This window comes from Condylura cristata, unplaced genomic scaffold (assembly GCF_000260355.1).
Source record: "Condylura cristata isolate star-nosed mole 26May11 unplaced genomic scaffold, ConCri1.0 scaffold00013, whole genome shotgun sequence".
Taxonomy (NCBI): Eukaryota; Metazoa; Chordata; class Mammalia; order Eulipotyphla; family Talpidae; genus Condylura; species Condylura cristata.
In genome coordinates, this window is record NW_004567114.1 from 24,444,991 (window position 1) to 24,463,720 (window position 18,730).

Genomic DNA, 18,730 nt, shown 5'->3' on the forward strand with positions numbered 1-18,730 from the left:
TTTCCAACCTCATTCCTTCTCTTCTCTCACAATCACCCCACATCACAGCACACTGAACTTCATGTCATCCCTAGAACATGCCACTCTCCCTCATACCTCCACGCCTTTGCACATGCTGTCTCCCCTGCCTGGAGTTCCTCCCCAGTCCCTGTCTTGGAAGCTCTTAGTCATGTTAGATAGTGGGCTTTCTTGGGATCTTCTCCACTCTGTCCTGTGTGTTGCATAGCACTCCTTCCCCCCATCGCCACATTTTTATTGCATACAATATTATAATACGATGTTATAATTTATCTTATCATCATTCTGACCATCTTAACTACATGAGTCATATTTGAAAGGAAGTAAACAGATGTGCTAGCAGAAAAGATTCTCCTTATCATAGGCAACCAACCCACTAAAATCTTGATTCCAAACCAAAGAATACATAATTCCTTCCAGCGTGACAGATAAGATAAGGGGAGAGGGAAATGATATGCTATGATGCCCTGTCTCTACTAGAGAAACATCGAAGGTTACTGCTAAATCAGGACTGCCAGCTGTATATGCCAGGCCCTCCCCAAAGGAATGGGCTTCCCTCAAGGAATGGGCACCAGGACTCCATGAAAGTCATCTCCCATTATACCTATAAGTAAGCCAGTTCTCAGACAGGTTAAGGGATATGCACAAGGCCTCACCTCGCAGATAGCAGAGCCCGTTCTTGAGTCCACAGGTATGCAACTCCAGGGGACCGTGGTGATGCACACGGGTGATGTGGCAGTGGGAGATTTATGGTGAAGACCATGAGCAGAGAAATCACTAGCTCTACTACCTACCTTAATCTCAAACTACTAACCTTCACACTTCCTAAACATATTGAGGACAGACCAGGAACCCCAGGAGCCAAATGGGTAAGAGCCCATATAGAGGAACTTCCAGCTCAAGAAATAACTATAAGGGAACGTTCACCATTAAGGCAAAGGAATGTCAAGTATCAATCAGTGACCAGGAAAGAAGGCTTCCCTTGGGCACTTGAGCTTAAGAAATCTACGCTTTTGACACAAAAATATTAATTTGAAACAACACTTGCACACCTATGTTTATTGCAGCTCTATTTATAATAGCTAAGATAAAGGAACAATCTAAAAATGCCCAAAAACAGATGACTAGATCAAGAAGATGTGGCATATATATATATATATATATACACACACAATGGAATACTATTCAACCAGCAAACACGGTAACCTCAGGCCATTTGCATCAACATGGATGGAGCTGGAAGGGATCGTGTCCAGTGAAATAAGTCAGAAAAATCGGAGAGTCTCACTTATAGGAAGAGTATAGGGAAATTGAACATAGGGTCAAAAAAAGAGACAAAACTTGCCACCAAACCATACAGGCCTACAGCAGGGGAGGGGGAGGTCAAGCGGGAGGGCAGAGAGCAGAGGACTGTGATGAGGCACACGGGTGATGCGGCAGTAGGAGATTTATGGTGACGACCATGAGCAGAGAAATCAAGCACTGTACAAAAATGAAAATGTAAGAAAATAAAAACATTTATTTAACAAGAAACAAAAGAATATAGCATGTGTGGGAAAAGTGATTAAAAAAAAGAAATCTACCCTTTTAGAGACAGTGGCATTATCATTCAGATAATTACACAAACATGAGCAAGAAGTGGATTCCACCAAGAGAGGACACACACACCCCCAACCCCACACCACACCGCGCACCCCACATGGAGGTACAGCTGCTGCCTCCCTGGCAGAGATGGGAAGGAAGGAGAAACTGGCACTTTCCTGGTGAAGCCTCGTTTATCACATACATGCTGCAGTCAAACCTGCTGCAAATCAGCCTTTGTCGCCAGTAACGGAAAATAAAATGAAATTGACTTAAGCCAAAGAAAAAGGAGTGTACTATTTATTGAGGTATCATAAACCTCTCCAAAATGTAATGGCTTAAACTAACAATCCTGTGGGTTGCTGGCCGGTTCCTCGCTGACTTCAGCTGGGCTCCTCAGACAGCTGGATTCAGCCGGAGGGTTAATTAGGCTGGACGGTCTCCAAGATGGCCCCCTGAACGTGTTGGGCAATGGGTGCCAGCAATTGGCTGGGGGCCTCCGTGCTTCTCTTGGCCGGTCTCTCTCCTCCAGTGGGTTAGACTGACTTTGGTAGTGCGTCCTTGGGGAAGAGGCCCAACAGGAGGAAGGCAGAAGCTGCAAGAGCCCTGGAGGCCCAGACTTGGATTCACACAGAGCTGTTCCTGTCACAGCTGAGTCAGAGCAAGCACAGTCTAGCCTCGATGTGTGAGCTGGGGAGATACACTCCACTTTTTAACAGAAGGAGCCACAAAGAAACAGGAGCCATATTTAATCGCCAGGAAGTAACTGGTACATATAAGTGGGAGAAACCAGGGGCTGTGAGCATCCAGAAGTTCACAGTACAGGATCAGAAAACTGCTTCTTTCCTTGCTCGGCTTTGTTTTGCTCTGTAAGCTACACTGTCAGACAATCTTTTCATTCATAGTGACCAAGTGATCACCAAGCACTATAAGTCACATGTTCCCAGCATCCTGACCCCAGAACTTCCCTTCCCCAAAAGTTTTGACAAACTGGCACAGCTTGGGTCATGTGACCATGCTGGCTTGGGGGAGGGCAGACGCTGACTGACAAGCCTCGGTCACACACTTGCCCTGTAACCAGGCAATGCAATCAGTGTACTTAAGTTGTAAGGACTGGGAGGGAGGGGTTTTCCCAAAAGACAGCAGAGATTCTATTTCCAGAAAAGAGGGAATAGATACTAGGCAGACCAAAACAACAGATGTTTTCTACAATAGGCTTCTCAAGATGGTGACAAGACAGAGCCACCACAGAATGCACTGCGTTTCTCTCTCTCAATGCATCGTGCAACTTTGCCAGCTGACAGTCCCAACTTCCCAGTGGGGTGGTGCGTGCACGACTGAATAGCCTGTTGTATGTTTGAAAAACAAAGACATGGGACAAAGCCTTTTGCAACATGCACTTGCACAACTCTTCCGTCTGGCAAAGCTGTTCTTGCTCAGACATGTGTCCCCTGACCCCTAGAGATGTCCCTCCCTAACAGGAATCAGAATGCTTTGTCTCTTAACTCAGTGGTTTTTCTGGATCAGATGCAAACTTCCCCCATGCCTCCCACAGTCTGTCAAAGTCTAACTCATAAATGAGTAAGTCAATGAGGGAATGAGTCAAAATGTCCCTCCCTCCCTGGAGATGTGCTCAGACCCAAGGCCCCCAGGTACGGGAGGAAATGTGGTCAGTGGAGCGAATATCCCTCGGCAATTCCACCAGCCCAACTCTTTGGAGCCTCTTGGACTGCAGTGCAGTCACTTACCTTGTAACCTGCTTTTCAGTTTTCTAGACATCTCCTCTGTGGGGTCAAGGGCTGGGGAAAGAAATCTTCCTTCTATATTTGATCATGTGGTATAGTAATTGCATGTGGCCCTTAAGACTCGATCTTCGGCAAAACTGGACATCTCACTTTCAGGATTACAGTTGCCCAGTCAAGAGCTTCAATTTCATGACAGTATTGCAGTGGCTTTAGCCCCAAAATAAAGTGTTCCTCTACCATCCAACAAGAAGAGAACATCTTGAGGAACTGAGGTCAGAGACTTCAGAAGGTTCCCTTCCTCCCAAAGGAGCTTGTCTAAGATTTGTAAGTAGCTACTGGCAAATGCAAATTTGGTCACCTCTCCTGGTGGTGGTGTTATGCTTTCTTCTCCCCATCCAGACACTGGGTCCACAGCCCAGACTCCATCTGTTGCCCACGCCCACTTTATACCTTTAAAGCTGCATCTACCTGTGAAAACAGCCTAAATGCCCCCAAGGCTGAGAGCTAATCATAGGGCTAGCAGCACACCTAGCCTCGTACACTACACCACCACATTACTGTCTCTTTGTTATAGTTCTTTTTGCCTCGGTTGGAGGATATCATGTCTGACTTTCAGTGAAAAATTACAAGGCTTGCTAAAAGACAAAAGAGAAAAAAACAACAACCCTGAGAAGAGACACAGAAACCATCAGAACCAAATTCAAAAATAGCAGACATGCTCAGTGATCACATCAGTACGTTAGGGCTCTAATCAAAAAAATGTGCTGCTACCTACCTACCCTAAGTTTCTTCTGAAATATTAACTGTGTCAAAACTCTTGTAACACTGATGAAATCTGTACACTGAAACATATCCACTTCTAAGGGATAGTACAACCGAAGTAAAACAGACACACACACACATAAACAAGAAAAAGTAAAATATGTAAGAACAGATGGCTAATGTGAACACAGAGGTGGAAATTCTAAGAATCCAAAAGGTTAAAGATTGAAAACTCTGTAACAGAGATGAAAATGCCTTTATGGGCTCTTCAGCAGAGTGGACAGAGCAGGAGAGAATCTCAGTAGAAACTTACACACCTGGAGAAGAAAGACTGGAAAAAATGTAAAAGAATATCCAGGAAATGTGGGACTACAAAAGGCATAGCATGCATAGAAAGGAGATACCAGATGATGAACAAAGAAGAAAATCTTAGAAGAAATAAAGCAACAATACTGAGAATTCCAGTCCCCATCCCCCCACCCACCCACTTTAATGTCAGACACCAAGCCACAGATCCAAGAGACTCAATAGGGAAGAGGCCTCCCAAGAATACTTCACACGGGCATATCGCATTCAACCTGCAGAGAATCAGAAATAAAGGGAAAAAAAATTGTGAAAGAAGCTAGAGGAAAACTTATACTTGCTAAAGATAACAATTCTATCAATCTTCTCAGAAAACTTATAAGCAAGATAATGCAGTTAAATATTTAAGGTCAAGATTTAAAAATATATATATGAAACTAGAATTACATATCTGCACAGTTATCCTTTAAAAGAAAGAAAAATCCCTTCAAATGAGCAGGGGAACAATTTTCTCAGGCAAGCAAACATTGAGAGATTTATAGGTAGTAGACATGCCTTTTGAAATGACTAAAAGTGCCTTAAAGAAAAGGAAAAACTGCCCTCCCTGGTGGCACAGCAGGTTAAAGCACAGCACTAAGAAGCTGAAGCCACTTCCGCATGAGTTCGATCCCCGCCTGCCCCGGAGGTGACCACATGGCATGGCAGACCTCTCCTGACACGCCCGCTGCTCCCCTCAGCAGTGTACTTCATCCATCTGCCTGTTCTGCTCCCCACTCTGTCTCTGGTGAATCCTCTCATCACCCCTGTACCTCTGGCTTGTACCCCAGTTTAAAAAAAAAAGGAAAAGAAAAATTATATAGATAGATATAATACACACTAAGAAGAACATTAAAGAAAGATCATAGCCTTATTTTTCCTTTTCTTATTTGATCAAATGAATAAGAACTTGTTCAAACAATAATAGTCCACATACAGTGAAGCCATCCAATATTTATCTTTCTCCTTCTAACTTATTTTGCTTCCCTTAATCCCTTCCAGCTCCATCTATGTTGCCACAAATGGCATGAACTTATCTTTCTTGATCACTGAGTAGTACACAGTGTATATATACCACATCTTCTTGACCCCCTCATCTATCTGGGGGCATTTAGGCTGTTTTCACAGGTAGATGCAGCTTTAAAGGGGAAAGGTATAAAGTGGGTGTGGGCAACAGATGGAGCCTGGCATGTGGACCCAGTGTCTGGATGGGGAGAAGAAAACATAACACCACCACCAGGAGAAGCGACATGACCCTGGAAACCAAGAAGGTGAGACAGAGAGAAATGATACATCTTGTCCTCTGGAAAACCCTTGACTTCAGGCTCCTGGGCCAGAGCAGCTGCAAATCTGCCCAGAGGTTTTCTGAAGTCAGAGGGTGGGAGGAATGTGCCCTCAGGAGGACTTGGACACCTTGAGACCCTTTGGACAAATACAAAGGGTTTCCATTTCAACCCTCAGATTAGGTGTTGGTTTTAAGAAGCTCCCCCAGGGATTGCAACTGAGATGGAAAAACGCACAAAAACATGTAAAAATAAACTAATATAATTTTTTTTAAATTTAAAAAAAAAAAAAAAAGAAGCTTCCCCAGGAAAATGTCGTGCTGGCCATGAAATACGCCCTGTACCCAGGCCACGTGACTCTGCACTCTGTTTGTGTAGCCTCTACATGATGGTGTGGCATGCACAAGCACCCTGTCTCACACCAAGGTCTACCCTCTACTTCACTGGCACTTGTTCCATTTGCTCTGCTATACATTTCCCTACTGAACCCTGAAGCATTTGCAGAGACCAAGAATTCTTTCATGAAGCAGAAAGTTTCCCAAGTCTACTTAGATTCTGCTACTTTCCCAGCCTTGCTGCTGGGGGAGTCTGTTGCTTAGCTTCTGCTGCTCGCTGGAGCAAAAAGTTCCTGCAGTGTGCTGCTGGCCCACAACAGTAGCTATGGCTACCTTGACCCCCTTCCCAAACAATACTGAATGCTTATGCTGTGATGGATGGGATGATGCATTTCCTCATACAACCTGTATAAATTCCAGTCCTGTAATTGAGGGCTCAGCCTTTGGGGACTGATCCAACTGAGCCCGCTGGTGTGACGAGTAAATCTTTCTCCACCTCTCAGTGCCATCTGATTCTCTGGGAACTTGCCATAACATTTAGGGACTGAGAAGCCAGACCCTAGTGAAATGGAAGGTACAATAACACCGACAGTCTGGACAAGGAAGATTCCACATGCCCTGAGTTTTCTGACCATGCATTACAACCTCTATACATTACATTGATGAAGTGAAGACACCTCATAAATAAAATCCCTCCACTAATAGCCAAACCATTTCCTCCCCTCCACTAACTTTTGTGCTTCCCCACGCTCTCCAAGGTATCGTGAATGGAAAGTCACAGAGCAATGGTGGCAGAGACCTGACTTGGGCTCTGGCTCTCCCGTAGTTGGTTGTGCCCCAGGAACAGTCCTCATGGCATGTATAAAATGAAGGGGTCCCTGAGATGTCTTCCAACTATAGGACAATATAACCATGCTCTCCTATTTTGGGGCATCTTCTGGAATCATCTTCATTTGATCCATTTGTTCTTCTCTGAAAGTATGCAACTCTTCTATGTTCCCTTTTTGCTATCAGCTCCCAATCTTGGCATGTCTACACTGGTAATAACCTTGGAGGTCATTCAAGCTTCCTTTCATCGACAAAGGGCCTCGTCACACAATAACACATTTTCTCCTCTGGGCTCTGACAATCCATGCCCAGCACACCTGTCACCACACATCAAGCCCACCACCCTGCAGGTCTACAAATGCTACAAATCCCCCAAATGGACATTGTGTTGGTTGCCCTAACATTTCTTCTAATCTCCCACCATGCGCAGTCATGTGATCAGGAGGGGAATGGAGGAAGAGCCCAACCCCAGCTACAGAAATGAGTAGCCTATCTCCTACAGCAACCACAGTGATCTAAGGAATCTAAGCCTAAGACACTCACTCTCCTGAACAGAGAGGCTGGGTGAAAGAATAGCTGATTGATATCACTGAGATCAATCAGCTAGAGTCAGTTTTCTGTGAGCATCTAGGATGGAAGTTTGTCTCTTCAGAAAGGGCTGCGGGAATCACTTCACTCTTCCCTCATCTATAAAGTGTCATATTTAGATACAAAGCATGGGGCCACTACAGTGATTCTACCACTGGGAAAAGCTGGAGTTGGGATTAAACAGACATCACAAAATGCAAAGGGGAGAAGACATAAAGCCACTGGGTAAGTGATGACACTACTAATCTGCTGAATCGAATCAATCCTGAAATCCACTTCCATTGTCCATTCTACTACTTGAGTCAGTATGTCCCTTCATTGGGTAAAATGTGTATCAGATTTTTATAATATAAATTCTTAACCATTCCAAAAAGCACACACAAAACTGATCTATAGTCACAATGAAAGGTCTCCCAACTGACACTAGACAGTAAAACCAGCTTCCTTGTGCTACAAATCCAACAGGAATTTATTGATCACAGCAAAACCAAGGAGACTCCTCTCCCTAGGCCCCCAAGGAACGTGGCACAGAGCTTCCCTCTGAAAGGTTAGAGAGGGAAGCTCTGCTGTCACAGCTGCCTCCCCACAGAGAGGCCACTTCTGAGCCTCTCTGGGCACCCAAGCCCCTTCCTCTGCTCCCTTCATGGCAAGTTACCCATCATCACGGCCAACTCCTAAGAAATGAATGGGTCCCCAAATAATCATCACCAGTGCTAAAAGCACAACTGTTTCGTGTCTCCCGATGCCAACTCTGGTGAAGTATACTTAGAAAATCCTTAAAAGTCTATATCTCATCAAGCCTCTAGACATATAATTTTACAGGAAATGTGAGGGGTAGAGGAACCTGTTCCATATTGCCAGAGGGATGGAGTCCCCAGAACCTGCAGTGGGGAACCCAAGGTCAACCTGATGATGCAACGAATTACAAAGTAAAAACTAACAGGTTAAGAAAAATTTAAGATACCGATAAGCCAATGATTGGAGTTTCATTGGATCTTCATCAAATAACCAAAAAGACATACTGGAGAAATAGTTAGGGAAATTTGAATGTTGGCTGAATAATGATTCAATAAAATATGAATCATTATTCATATTTTTTGGCTCTGACAGGGCATTGTAGAGTGTTTCATATGAGTATCTTTTAGAGAAAGAGATAAATTTATTTACAGATAAGCTGTAAAGTCTAGATTCAAAATAATCTGAGCAAAAGACTAGGGGGAGGGGTGAGAGAAATGAGATTGGCCAGCAGACCACTGCCGAAACTGGGTGAGAGGTCTGGGAATTTATTATACTATTTTCTCCTGTTTGTGCATATTTAGAAGGTTTCATAATAAGAAAAGTTTTTTTTTTAATTTAAAAAAATTTTTAAGATTTTTATTTACTTTTACATATAGAACTGGGGTACAGGCCACAGGTGCAGGGGCGGTGAGAGGATTCACCAGAGACAAAATGGGGAGCAGAACAGGCCGACTGACGAAGTACACTGCTGAGGGAAGCAGCGGGCCGGTCAGGAAAGGTCTGCCGCGCCATGTGGTCACCTCCGGGGCAGGGTTCAAACTCATGCTGAAGTGGCTTTCGCTTCTTAGTGCTATGCTTTAACCCGCTGCACCACAAGGGAGGGCCCCCCAAAAAATTTTTTAATGAGTGGAAAGGACCTAGAGATGGAGGAGAGTCTAAATTCTCTTCTAAGTGATTATGCCATTTTCAAAATAGCCTCCTTATATAAACAAACACTTTTTATATAAATTCCCAAAGTAATTACCTTGATGGAAGACTTGGGTTGACTCATCTTTTTTCCAAATGTAATTGGGAATTTCTGAAACACAAGTGCTCTTTCCACAGGATTACATTAGGTTGAGTTCACAGGAAATATCACATGAACTTCTATCAGATATTAAATGGGTGGAATGATATATATATCATATATATATATATATGATATATATATCATTCCTATTTTTAAAACTACAAAAAAACTGGGTGAATAATTCCCAGACAGCATCTAAAGTGAGATTATCAGAAAGAACACCGGATACCCCATTAAATTGAATTTTAATTCAAATTTGAATTTTAATTTTAAAATTTGAATTTTAGATAGGTAACCATTTTTATTGGGACCACACTTAAAATATTCTGTGTTATGTGTCTAAATTTAAGCATAACTGAGATTCTGGCAACCCTAACAATAAATTTAAGAAAATGATCGACTTCATTTCTAGAAATTATGGGAGAAAAATAAGTACAGTGAGAAGCGTGGAGACAGGAAGAGAGAGGACATCAGGGCTGTCAGAGACCCGCTGAGAAGGAAGCCCAACCTGCACCACAGGTAGCTTGGGCAGGAGGCGTGGCCGCAGGACAGCCAGTGGACAGGGACAGCACCCACAGTGGCTTGTAGGGTGGGAGAGGTGGCAAGTTTGATTGAACACCCAGGAGCAAGTTTCTCAGTGTAAAGAAAAAATGGCCAGTAGTAGGAGCAGAAGATTCCTGATACAAGTATCATTTCTATTTGCTCTTAAAATTTTGGTGTGACCTCTCCAAATGCATTTTTATTTTTCATGGAAAACTATGAAAACTTAATGCTGTATTATATAATACCTATAAAATGAATTTTAAAATTTATATACTAATCCCCCAATTTAAAAACATAAAAATTACTGATTAAGTGCAAGTTCTCTGTGCCCCCACCAGGGTTATTTCTCTCCATTTTTGCCCTCACACCCTAGGCAACCACACACTTGAACTTGAACTTGAACTTCAGAGCTAGTATGCCCTAGTGTCTGCATGTATTTTTTACTTATGTGTGCACCCCTAAACATAATATAGTTTTTGCGTGCTTTCAACCTTTATGTAAATAGCAGCATGTCTGTATTCTTCTATAAGTTGCCTTTTTTCACTCCACATTTTAACATGAAGCTGATCCACACTAATGATATTGCTCTAGTCATTTTCAGTGTTACACAGTATTTCATTTTTCGGTTATAACATAATTTTATATTTCTAGTCTCCTGCTGATGGGCATTTATCTGGTTTCCAATTTTTCACTACTACCAAAAAAATGCTGATATGGACACCCTGATAGATGTTTCTTAGTATATATTTTAATGTGTCTCTCTAGCATGTATAACAGAGTGCAAGCACAGTGTTAGTATGTGCAGCTTCATCTGTAATTCTACAAAATGATTGTACTTACAGTTATGTCTGACTATGGTTAATTGAAAACTCTTCTTTAGAGCAGACTGAGTTCAAAGCATGCTGAAAATGGGTAGGAGAACCAATGCTAACAGTTTGTAAGCCTGAAAATCAACTTACATGAGTACAGGCATACTGTGTCATATAGGGCAGATCCAGAGGTGACTTGGAGATCAGGCTGATTGAGACAGATTTGAGGATTATTTTTAATCATGCATGTTCTTTATTACTTTCCCCTAATATTAAAAGACAGTCATGTAACAAAATTATTTTAATAATGACTAGAAAATATCTCATAAAAATGGACCATCCCCATGATCACTACCATTAACAGTATGACATATAAAACGCCCTATTTTTCTATATGCATATTGACTTTTTTTTTTCAGAAGAGGTCATTTAACTTGTTTTTATTATTCAATATATCTTTATAAAACAAGAAACTATTTGCATTTATTGACTATCCTATTATTCAATAAACATTTATAAAGCCCCTGTTCTCTGGCAAGATGGAGTCTGTAAAGAAAATTAATCAACTCCACTGCTGAGAGACTCCTACTCTGAAAGGAAGAAAAAAAAAAAAAAGAATGCCTTTCCCCTGTACCAAATACCTTCTGTGAGCCAGACACTGTATTCAACTCTTCACAAATGTGGTAGGCAGGAAAAAATGCCCCGCCCCAAATACATCCTACTACTGCCACATTACCTAGAGAGGAGCATTAAGGTTGCTGATGAAATTAAGATTGCTAATGGACTAACTTTAAAGTAAGGAAACAGCACATACTCTCCAGGTAGGCTTTGTGTCATCAACCACAAGGGTCCTGGAATGGTGAGGTAAAGGCTCAGAACCAGGAAGAAAGCAGCATAAAAAAACATCAGCAGCCATTTCTGGTTGGTAGGTAGCTATAGCCAACCAATGCAGGGGCTTCTAGAAGCTGGAAAAGGCAAGAAAACAATTTCTCCCTGCAGACCTCCAGAAAGGAACTCAACTCTGCTGATGTTTTTAGGTCACTGAGACCCAGGTCAGATGTCTCACCTCCCAAAATGTTGTTGTTTCAGTCACTCAGCTTGAGTATTTGTTGCAGCAGCAGTAAGAATACAAAAAGGAAGTAGGGTTAGGAGTAGGACAGGGAAGTCCCACTTCATCCCTCCACCCCGAACCCCAGCCCCACCCTCATCACTCTGGAACATGGAACATGGATCTGTGGCCTCCAGTGGACAAACTGGGAACCAGGGCACCACTCGCTCATCCAGGCGCACGGTGGCAGAGCTGGACTCACCAGGGTCTGGCTGCTCTGAAGGCCTGAGCCGAGCTGTCCACCACCCTCCTTTCCATGAGCAGCTGGAACACAGGGCAGACGGGGTGTGCACTGCCCCGGGGCAAGCAAGCAAAGCACAGAGGAGGGATGGCTCTGTGGGAGTGTGACGCTTTCAGACGCTGGGTGGGATTTTGACAACCATATGGAGAGAAGGAAGGTCAGGAGATGCAAAAGGGTTCGGTGGGCTGACCCCAGGACACCTGGGGAGTCCCGTGGGAGGTGGGCACACTGGCTAGTGACCCAAGCTGTTCCATATGGAGCTGCCATGTTTAAAATGAATTTTAAAACATTAAAATTTCCATTTCTCAGTTATACTAATCACATTTAAGACTTTAATAGCCACCAATGTGTAGTATGTGACCAAGAATATGCAGCTATAGAATATCTCCTTCCTGGCAAAAAGGAGGCCAGTGGAGTCTCTTTTTAGATGGGGTGATGCTGTGTCTGAGTCACGTCTTTGCATTACACTTCCCAGCCCACCCTTTTATTTATCATCTACTTTTGTACCTTCTCCCCAGGCATTCTACCAGAATAGATGAACAGTGAACATCCACTAAATACATTGTCAGCTCCCAGCAGATGCTTCCTTAGTCCTACAAGTGAATCTGGCTGGGAAGTGGGTCCAGCTTTTTCCACTGTCAATACGTTTTGAAAAACATTCAGCCCTACGGGCCCAGCTCAACACTGTCCTGACATGTAAAATAGATGTTAAGGATGGGCAAGGGGGGAGGCAGAGTCGCTCACAACTGCATCATATTTGTCAGGTTCCAAAACACCTGACACATTCTCTCATGGAACCTTGCTTGGTCCTGACCCTCCCCAGGCACACGAGGAGCTTGTCTCAGACCATTCCAGCTCTTTGACCCTCTTCTACTTAGTGGAGGCTGCCAACTCTGACTAATAAAAAATAAGGAGGCGGAAATCAACGGAAGACACCTAACAAGCTTAGATGTCTGCCAAGGGGAAGATGATGATGTGACGTAGCAACTGCCTTTAGAATGACATTGGCTGCAAGACAACTCTGAGTCATTCCTAGAGGCACCTATGTTGCTTTGACTCTTTGCAGGGCTGTTGGGACTGTTCAAGATGCCCCAAGTACTTAGCCCCTTGGCGATTCAGGGTTCGTGCCGGGCACGTGTGTGCAGTGCTAACCCCCCCGGTTAGGCAGGCCTTGCAAGCAGCCCTGATTGATTTCTCCTCTGCAACTCAACCTTTGTCCTCTCCCAAACAGCTCCAGGTGACAAATGCAGAGGGAAGGGGCCCTCAACACTGACATCCCCCCACCACCAACACCAAAGCAGCAAGCCCAGGAACTTGGCTGCTTAAACAATAGATCTCTGTGTGGCTGGGAGAGAAAGGGTGCCCTGTACCTGTGAAGCTGGCCACCTCCCCTTCCCCAGCTTCTGCGAAGGGGGGTGAGGGAGGAGGAGGTAGAATAAAGGCCAGCATCAAACCAGAATAACCTTCCCCCACCCAGTTCTGGCACAGAAGGCTTCTGACCTAAGCTCAGTCTGAATTTCTCTCTCTGCAGGGCAGGGGACTGAGATGCTGACCCCTGAGATGGGGAGAGGGAAGCTGCCCACTGCAGGCTCAGCATTACAATCAAGCCCTCTGCCAACTAATGTAGATATTGATGCCAGGTTCTGGGTCTAGCTGGCCAAGAATTGAAACAAAAGCTAATCATCACTCCCCAACGTGATATTTGAGGTAGGGCCACTGGGCACATCTGGAACAGGGAAGGTGGGAGCAGAAGGAAGAGAGAAAGGGGTCCCTCCTCAGGGAATTTACCTTTGTCTGAACTCAGGTGCAAAGAATTGAATTCATCGTAATCTGTGAGTTGTAACACACTCAACACTGGTCCATGCAGGCTTGGGTTTTCTTTTAAATTTAATCAACTATTAGATCTTTACTAATTGACAGATACCATCCTCCCACCCACCCCAAGAAAGGGCACGTATGGACACTCACTTTTCCCTCATCATCTGGTTTCTCCTGCCAACCTCTCCCCTTCAAGCACCAAGCCCCACCCCCAATCTTGTGTCTATCAGAACCTTGCTTTTCCTTTCAAATAGCCTCCTTCCAGCTATTTTAATATTTCTACAAGGTTTTTTCTTTAAGTTGTTATTTTACGTGTATGAAAGATGTCATGTTGCAGCTTTGGGCGTCTTTTATTTAATATCATATTACCAAGATTTGTTTTGACTGAGCAGACCTCTCCACAGTGAGACTACAGCAAGGTTTATTCATCCGACTGATGGGTATTTGGGCCCTTTCCAGGCTTATGTTATTACAAACATAGCTGCCTCTATCTCCCCCGGGACAAGAGCTTTCTTAGGCAGAGACACCTCCTTTTATTTGTCATCTGTCTAGCTCACCCTCCTATTTATTACCTACACTTGTGTCCTGGGTCATCAGAAATGTGAATGTTCAACTTTAAGAGAGAGCAAGAGAATGACGACGTGTTTTCCATTTGATTGCATGTTCTAGAGTTTCTGAGATGATTGCTTCCTCTTCCTGTTCTCTTCAATTTTGTTTCTTTAATCTCACATGTCAGCTCTATCAAAATGTTTAAATCAAGTTTTTGGCCAAACACCTGAGTGACATCTCTGATAAATTCTCCCACATGGAAAGGAGAGCTCTTCTCAGCACACAGATATGATCTCTCAGCACGGCTGAGACCCGGAGCCCAGACACTGAGGCAGCCTGGTCACGCAGAAGGGACCTGGCTAGAAGTTGCTGCACATCTTGACAAATGCAAGATTTTAAAAAGGGGTTCGGGTGACGCTAACCCTGTTCCCCACCCCAGTGTGCTTGCTCAGTCTCACCTCTCCCAAGCCTCCCTTAAACCAAGAACAAAAATCTGAACATGAGGAGAAATCATTTGTGAGTAACTAATTTCAGTTTTAAACAAGAGGAATGGGTAGAGCTGGGACATCACTACACAGACAAATTAATTTCAATAAATATTTACAGAAGGCTTCACAGTGTGACCAGCACACTGACAAGTCGGATCTCTCCTCTGCCCTCAGGGGCCTGAGTTTGCTATTTAACAAGACCAGGCTGAGCCTGGCGTACAGAGGTGGCGACTGAGCGCTGAGTAGCTGGCAGATGCCCGGCTGATCTCAAGGTGCTGGCTGCAGAGAGATGAGCAAAAGTTAGAACACACGTGAACCAGACGCAGAGGGTTCAAAGGCGAGCGCAGTCAGCTCCAGCCAAGAGTATTCTGCAGCAAAGTCCCTCCAGGGCGCTGCTGGAGCTGGGCTTGGAAGACCACATTAAGCGAGCGAGAGGAGAGAGAACAAACACAAACTATACCTCAAACAATTTTAAGGAATCAAATTCCTTATGCACACTTGACATGCTTAAATCTCCTGTTTCTCAAACTTCTTATAGATCTATTTCCTGCCTCCAGGTACGCTAAAGGACCAAGAAGGGAAACCCATGGGTCCCCCCCATTAAACATCTATTACCCATATTTATTTGTTCTCTCCACAAACACCAGCCAAGTCCATCCCCACCAGGTGTCGGACCCTGTGCTGGGCTCCAGTGATACACCAGTTGACCGGAGGACGCAGGTCCCGCCCTCACCCAGCTCCAATCTGCCAAGATAAATAGGGCCAGACAAAGACAGTAAGTGGGACCGACCTGACCATCAGTTAGACCCAGTCCTCCAAAGGACCTCCTCCCCCAGTCCATCCTCCCGGGAAACATTTTCAGTAAATTGTGCAGGATGAAAGAAATGGTTGCCTCTGCAGTACTACAAGAATCCAAGCCAGTCCCCCAGGTAGCCCGCAGTGGCTCGGCCCTGCAAGCCCAAAAAATCAGGTGCTTCCTACATAATAGGCTCCAATCTGATACTTGATAGCTGCTGGTTTGCAGAGTCAAACAAATGTCAGGAATTTTATGAAGGCAGGAAGCAAATAAGGGGCAAGGATTGGGGTCTAGGCCTCGAGGGAGCTCAATTAGTGAGCCAGATAAAGTTAAACCGAAAAAGCATGCTCTCGGTTTCCTAGAAAGCCAGCTGGAAAAGATGCCAATCCTTAAGCCTCTGTCACTCAAAAGATTAACAGGAGACCCAGGGGTGCCCAAGGGAATACTGCAAACAAGCCAGATGTTTCTGCTCCCCCTGACGCTGCCACTCGCAACCAGAGCCACACAGATGAGGCCACCGAGAAGCCACAGAGAGAGCAGCATCTTTAGGGGTCGGTGAAAACTCAAAGACACCACCTTTTAGCAGTAGAAACAGCAAAAAATAATGTTTATAACTTTCTTACAGACTTGCCTGATACATCTGACTTGAGTGTTTTCTCATTTTGTCAGCTCTGCCTTTCACAGGAACAGAATTACCACGCGCGCACTCACACACACACACACACTCACACACACACACACACCCGCCATAGCAGCTTGGTGGTATGGAAAGCACACAACCTGTAAATCCATATAGATGGGGATGGGGTTCCCAGCGTTATATGGGCACCATAAGTGTTTCAAGCGAGCTATTCAGCCTCCCTGACTCTCACTTGTAAAATGGCACTAAAATGACCCAGCCTCTTGTTCTTATAAACATAAGCGATCGTGGAAAGTGCCTGCCCAGTGTTCTTACGTGGCAGATGGTATTGTTGCCTACGACATGCCCAAGACAGGCGCTTCACCCTGTACTTTCTACCCACACACATGTACAAATGCATTTGTATGTGCATGCATGTGTATGTGAGAGAGATCTAGAGAACGCATCTGGGACACACACAGCCTGCTTAGACTTGCTGCTTGTGTTCCATCACTGGTATCAAGTTAATAAACTAAAGAAGGTGGAGGGAAACTGAACCAACATCCCTGGTTTCCCTGAAAGTCCTTAGCTTCCCGAAAAGTTGCTGCCTCCAATTTCAGGAGGCAGGAAAGGAAAGCCATATGGCCTGAGACACTAGACATGCCCAGCACCAAATGAGCCCCCCACCATTTGTCTCCGGGCCTCTCGTATGGGCGGGCATCCAGATTTCAGTTGGGGTGCTCTGGTCTGCATCTCTGTCTTGACTGTTTCTAATTATTGGAGGGAACACTGTGGCTCTCCTGACCCCAGAGTTTAAGAGCTGCGAGTCCTAATATCAAACCAAGCAGCTTCATTTAAAAAGCGTCCTCATCTGCATCCATAAAAGTCACTCCCAGAGCCCTTCCTTGCCCCAGCTTTGGGAATGCCTGCTGTCGAGGATTTATGGCACGCCCTGGATCTAATCTGCCGCACTTTAACTGCTGCTGTTGCACATCTGGTCATAAAAGCAAGGGCTGGCCCAACATGGGGACAAACACTTTTCTTTCCTAAGTGGTTGCAAATCTGATCTCACAGTGATAGCTGGGCTCAGATGTAATCAGCCAGCATCTGGGCCGTCATTAAGGCTCATCAAACTTTGCAAGGCTTTTCCTCCACACACGACAGCTATAAAGACCATTCTCATACAGCATGAGCTATGAATAAAGAACCTGCAGTTTGAACAGGTGGCAAGGGGGCTAGGCCCAGGGATGCCGGGAGGAAGCACAAGATTTGCTCCTTAACCAACAAGCACAAGTTGGTCAAGGGCGCACTTTGGTTCACAAAGTTCCCAGTTCCTTCCACGTGAACTTTCTCACTGCTGCCTGAAGCGAGCAGCTATCCTGTGTGCTGCCCTGATTTCAGCCACTTTTTTGGCCAGCAATTGTCTGAACTAAGTTTTGTCAGATGAACATTCGATGGCTTGGTGTACTTTTTATTTATTTATTTACTTATTTTTTACAGCCAGAGAACCCTTTCTTAGACCTATGGAGGGGGAGGGGGGCGTGCAATAATCTAGACCAGAAATGAGCACAATGCTTTGGTTCCAGAGAGCTGACAATGCCTGGACGCTCTGCCCTCTGCCCAGGATTGGCAGGCGGCATATCTTTTAGAAACTCCAATCAGACCAAGGTTCAACAAGTAGTTCACCCTCCAGCCCCAGCCCAGAGCAGGAGACCCTTGCACACCTAGCTGACCCTCTCCACCACCTCTCCACAGCCCTCACCCCCAACCCCCTCAGAGACTGTGCTCAGCAGGAGGGAACATTAAAATTATCTGCTGTAGGTTTTACGAGCAGCGATCGCTTTTTAAAACAACGACACAAGGTCCCCTGTGTGGCTCTCGGGTAACCTAAAACTCTGGAGGCAGCACTGACCCAGCGGCCTGCCAAGGACGCCGGCCGGCACCGGCGACTGGGGCGAGACCCAGCGCAGCGAGACCACAGGGCAGCCCTACTTGAGCTGAGAGCTTCGGGCGCTGTAGATACCTCTACGGGTCTTGGTGCAAAATACCCTGGGGAGAGAGATGAGGAGATAAAGCCCACCAGTGACAGCTGGGGAGGGGGTCTGGGGGGAATCGATGTCGCAAGAAAAGATGGGGTGGGGGGGCAACAAGGGAAGAAATTTTATGACACCAACTCCGCCAAGCCCACAGGGACAGTGGTGGGTGGGAGGGAAACAGGTCTGACACCCCCCCTTCCCCCTCCGTCCGCCCGGGAGGAATAAGAGCCGGCGACCTCCGTCTCGTCCGCAGGTGGGCGCGCGGCTGAGGGCGCACTTACCCTGGGGCCGGTGGTGCGGTGGCCGCCAGCGGGGGACAGTTGCACCAACACCAGCAGCAAGTGGGGCGTGAGCAGGCGGGCGCAGCGCGCGGGCAGCATGGTGCCAACAGGGTCGACAGGCGGCTGCGGGCAGGGGTCGCGGGCTCGGCGGGACGC

General features: G+C 45.4%; 1 protein-coding gene across 2 annotated transcripts in view; it reads right to left on the reverse strand.

Moving 5' to 3' along the window:
• The window catches only part of SMOC1 (SPARC related modular calcium binding 1), a 138,590-nt gene extending 119,866 nt beyond the window's left edge, over positions 1-18,724 (reverse strand). For both annotated transcript variants that reach the window (XM_012724657.1, XM_012724656.1), the window contains exon 1: positions 18,575-18,724. In XM_012724657.1, coding sequence (XP_012580111.1) covers positions 18,575-18,673 — 99 coding nt within the window. In that variant the 5' untranslated portion in view covers positions 18,674-18,724. The remainder of the gene's footprint in view (positions 1-18,574) is intronic.
• Between the last annotated feature and the right edge of the window lie 6 nt (positions 18,725-18,730).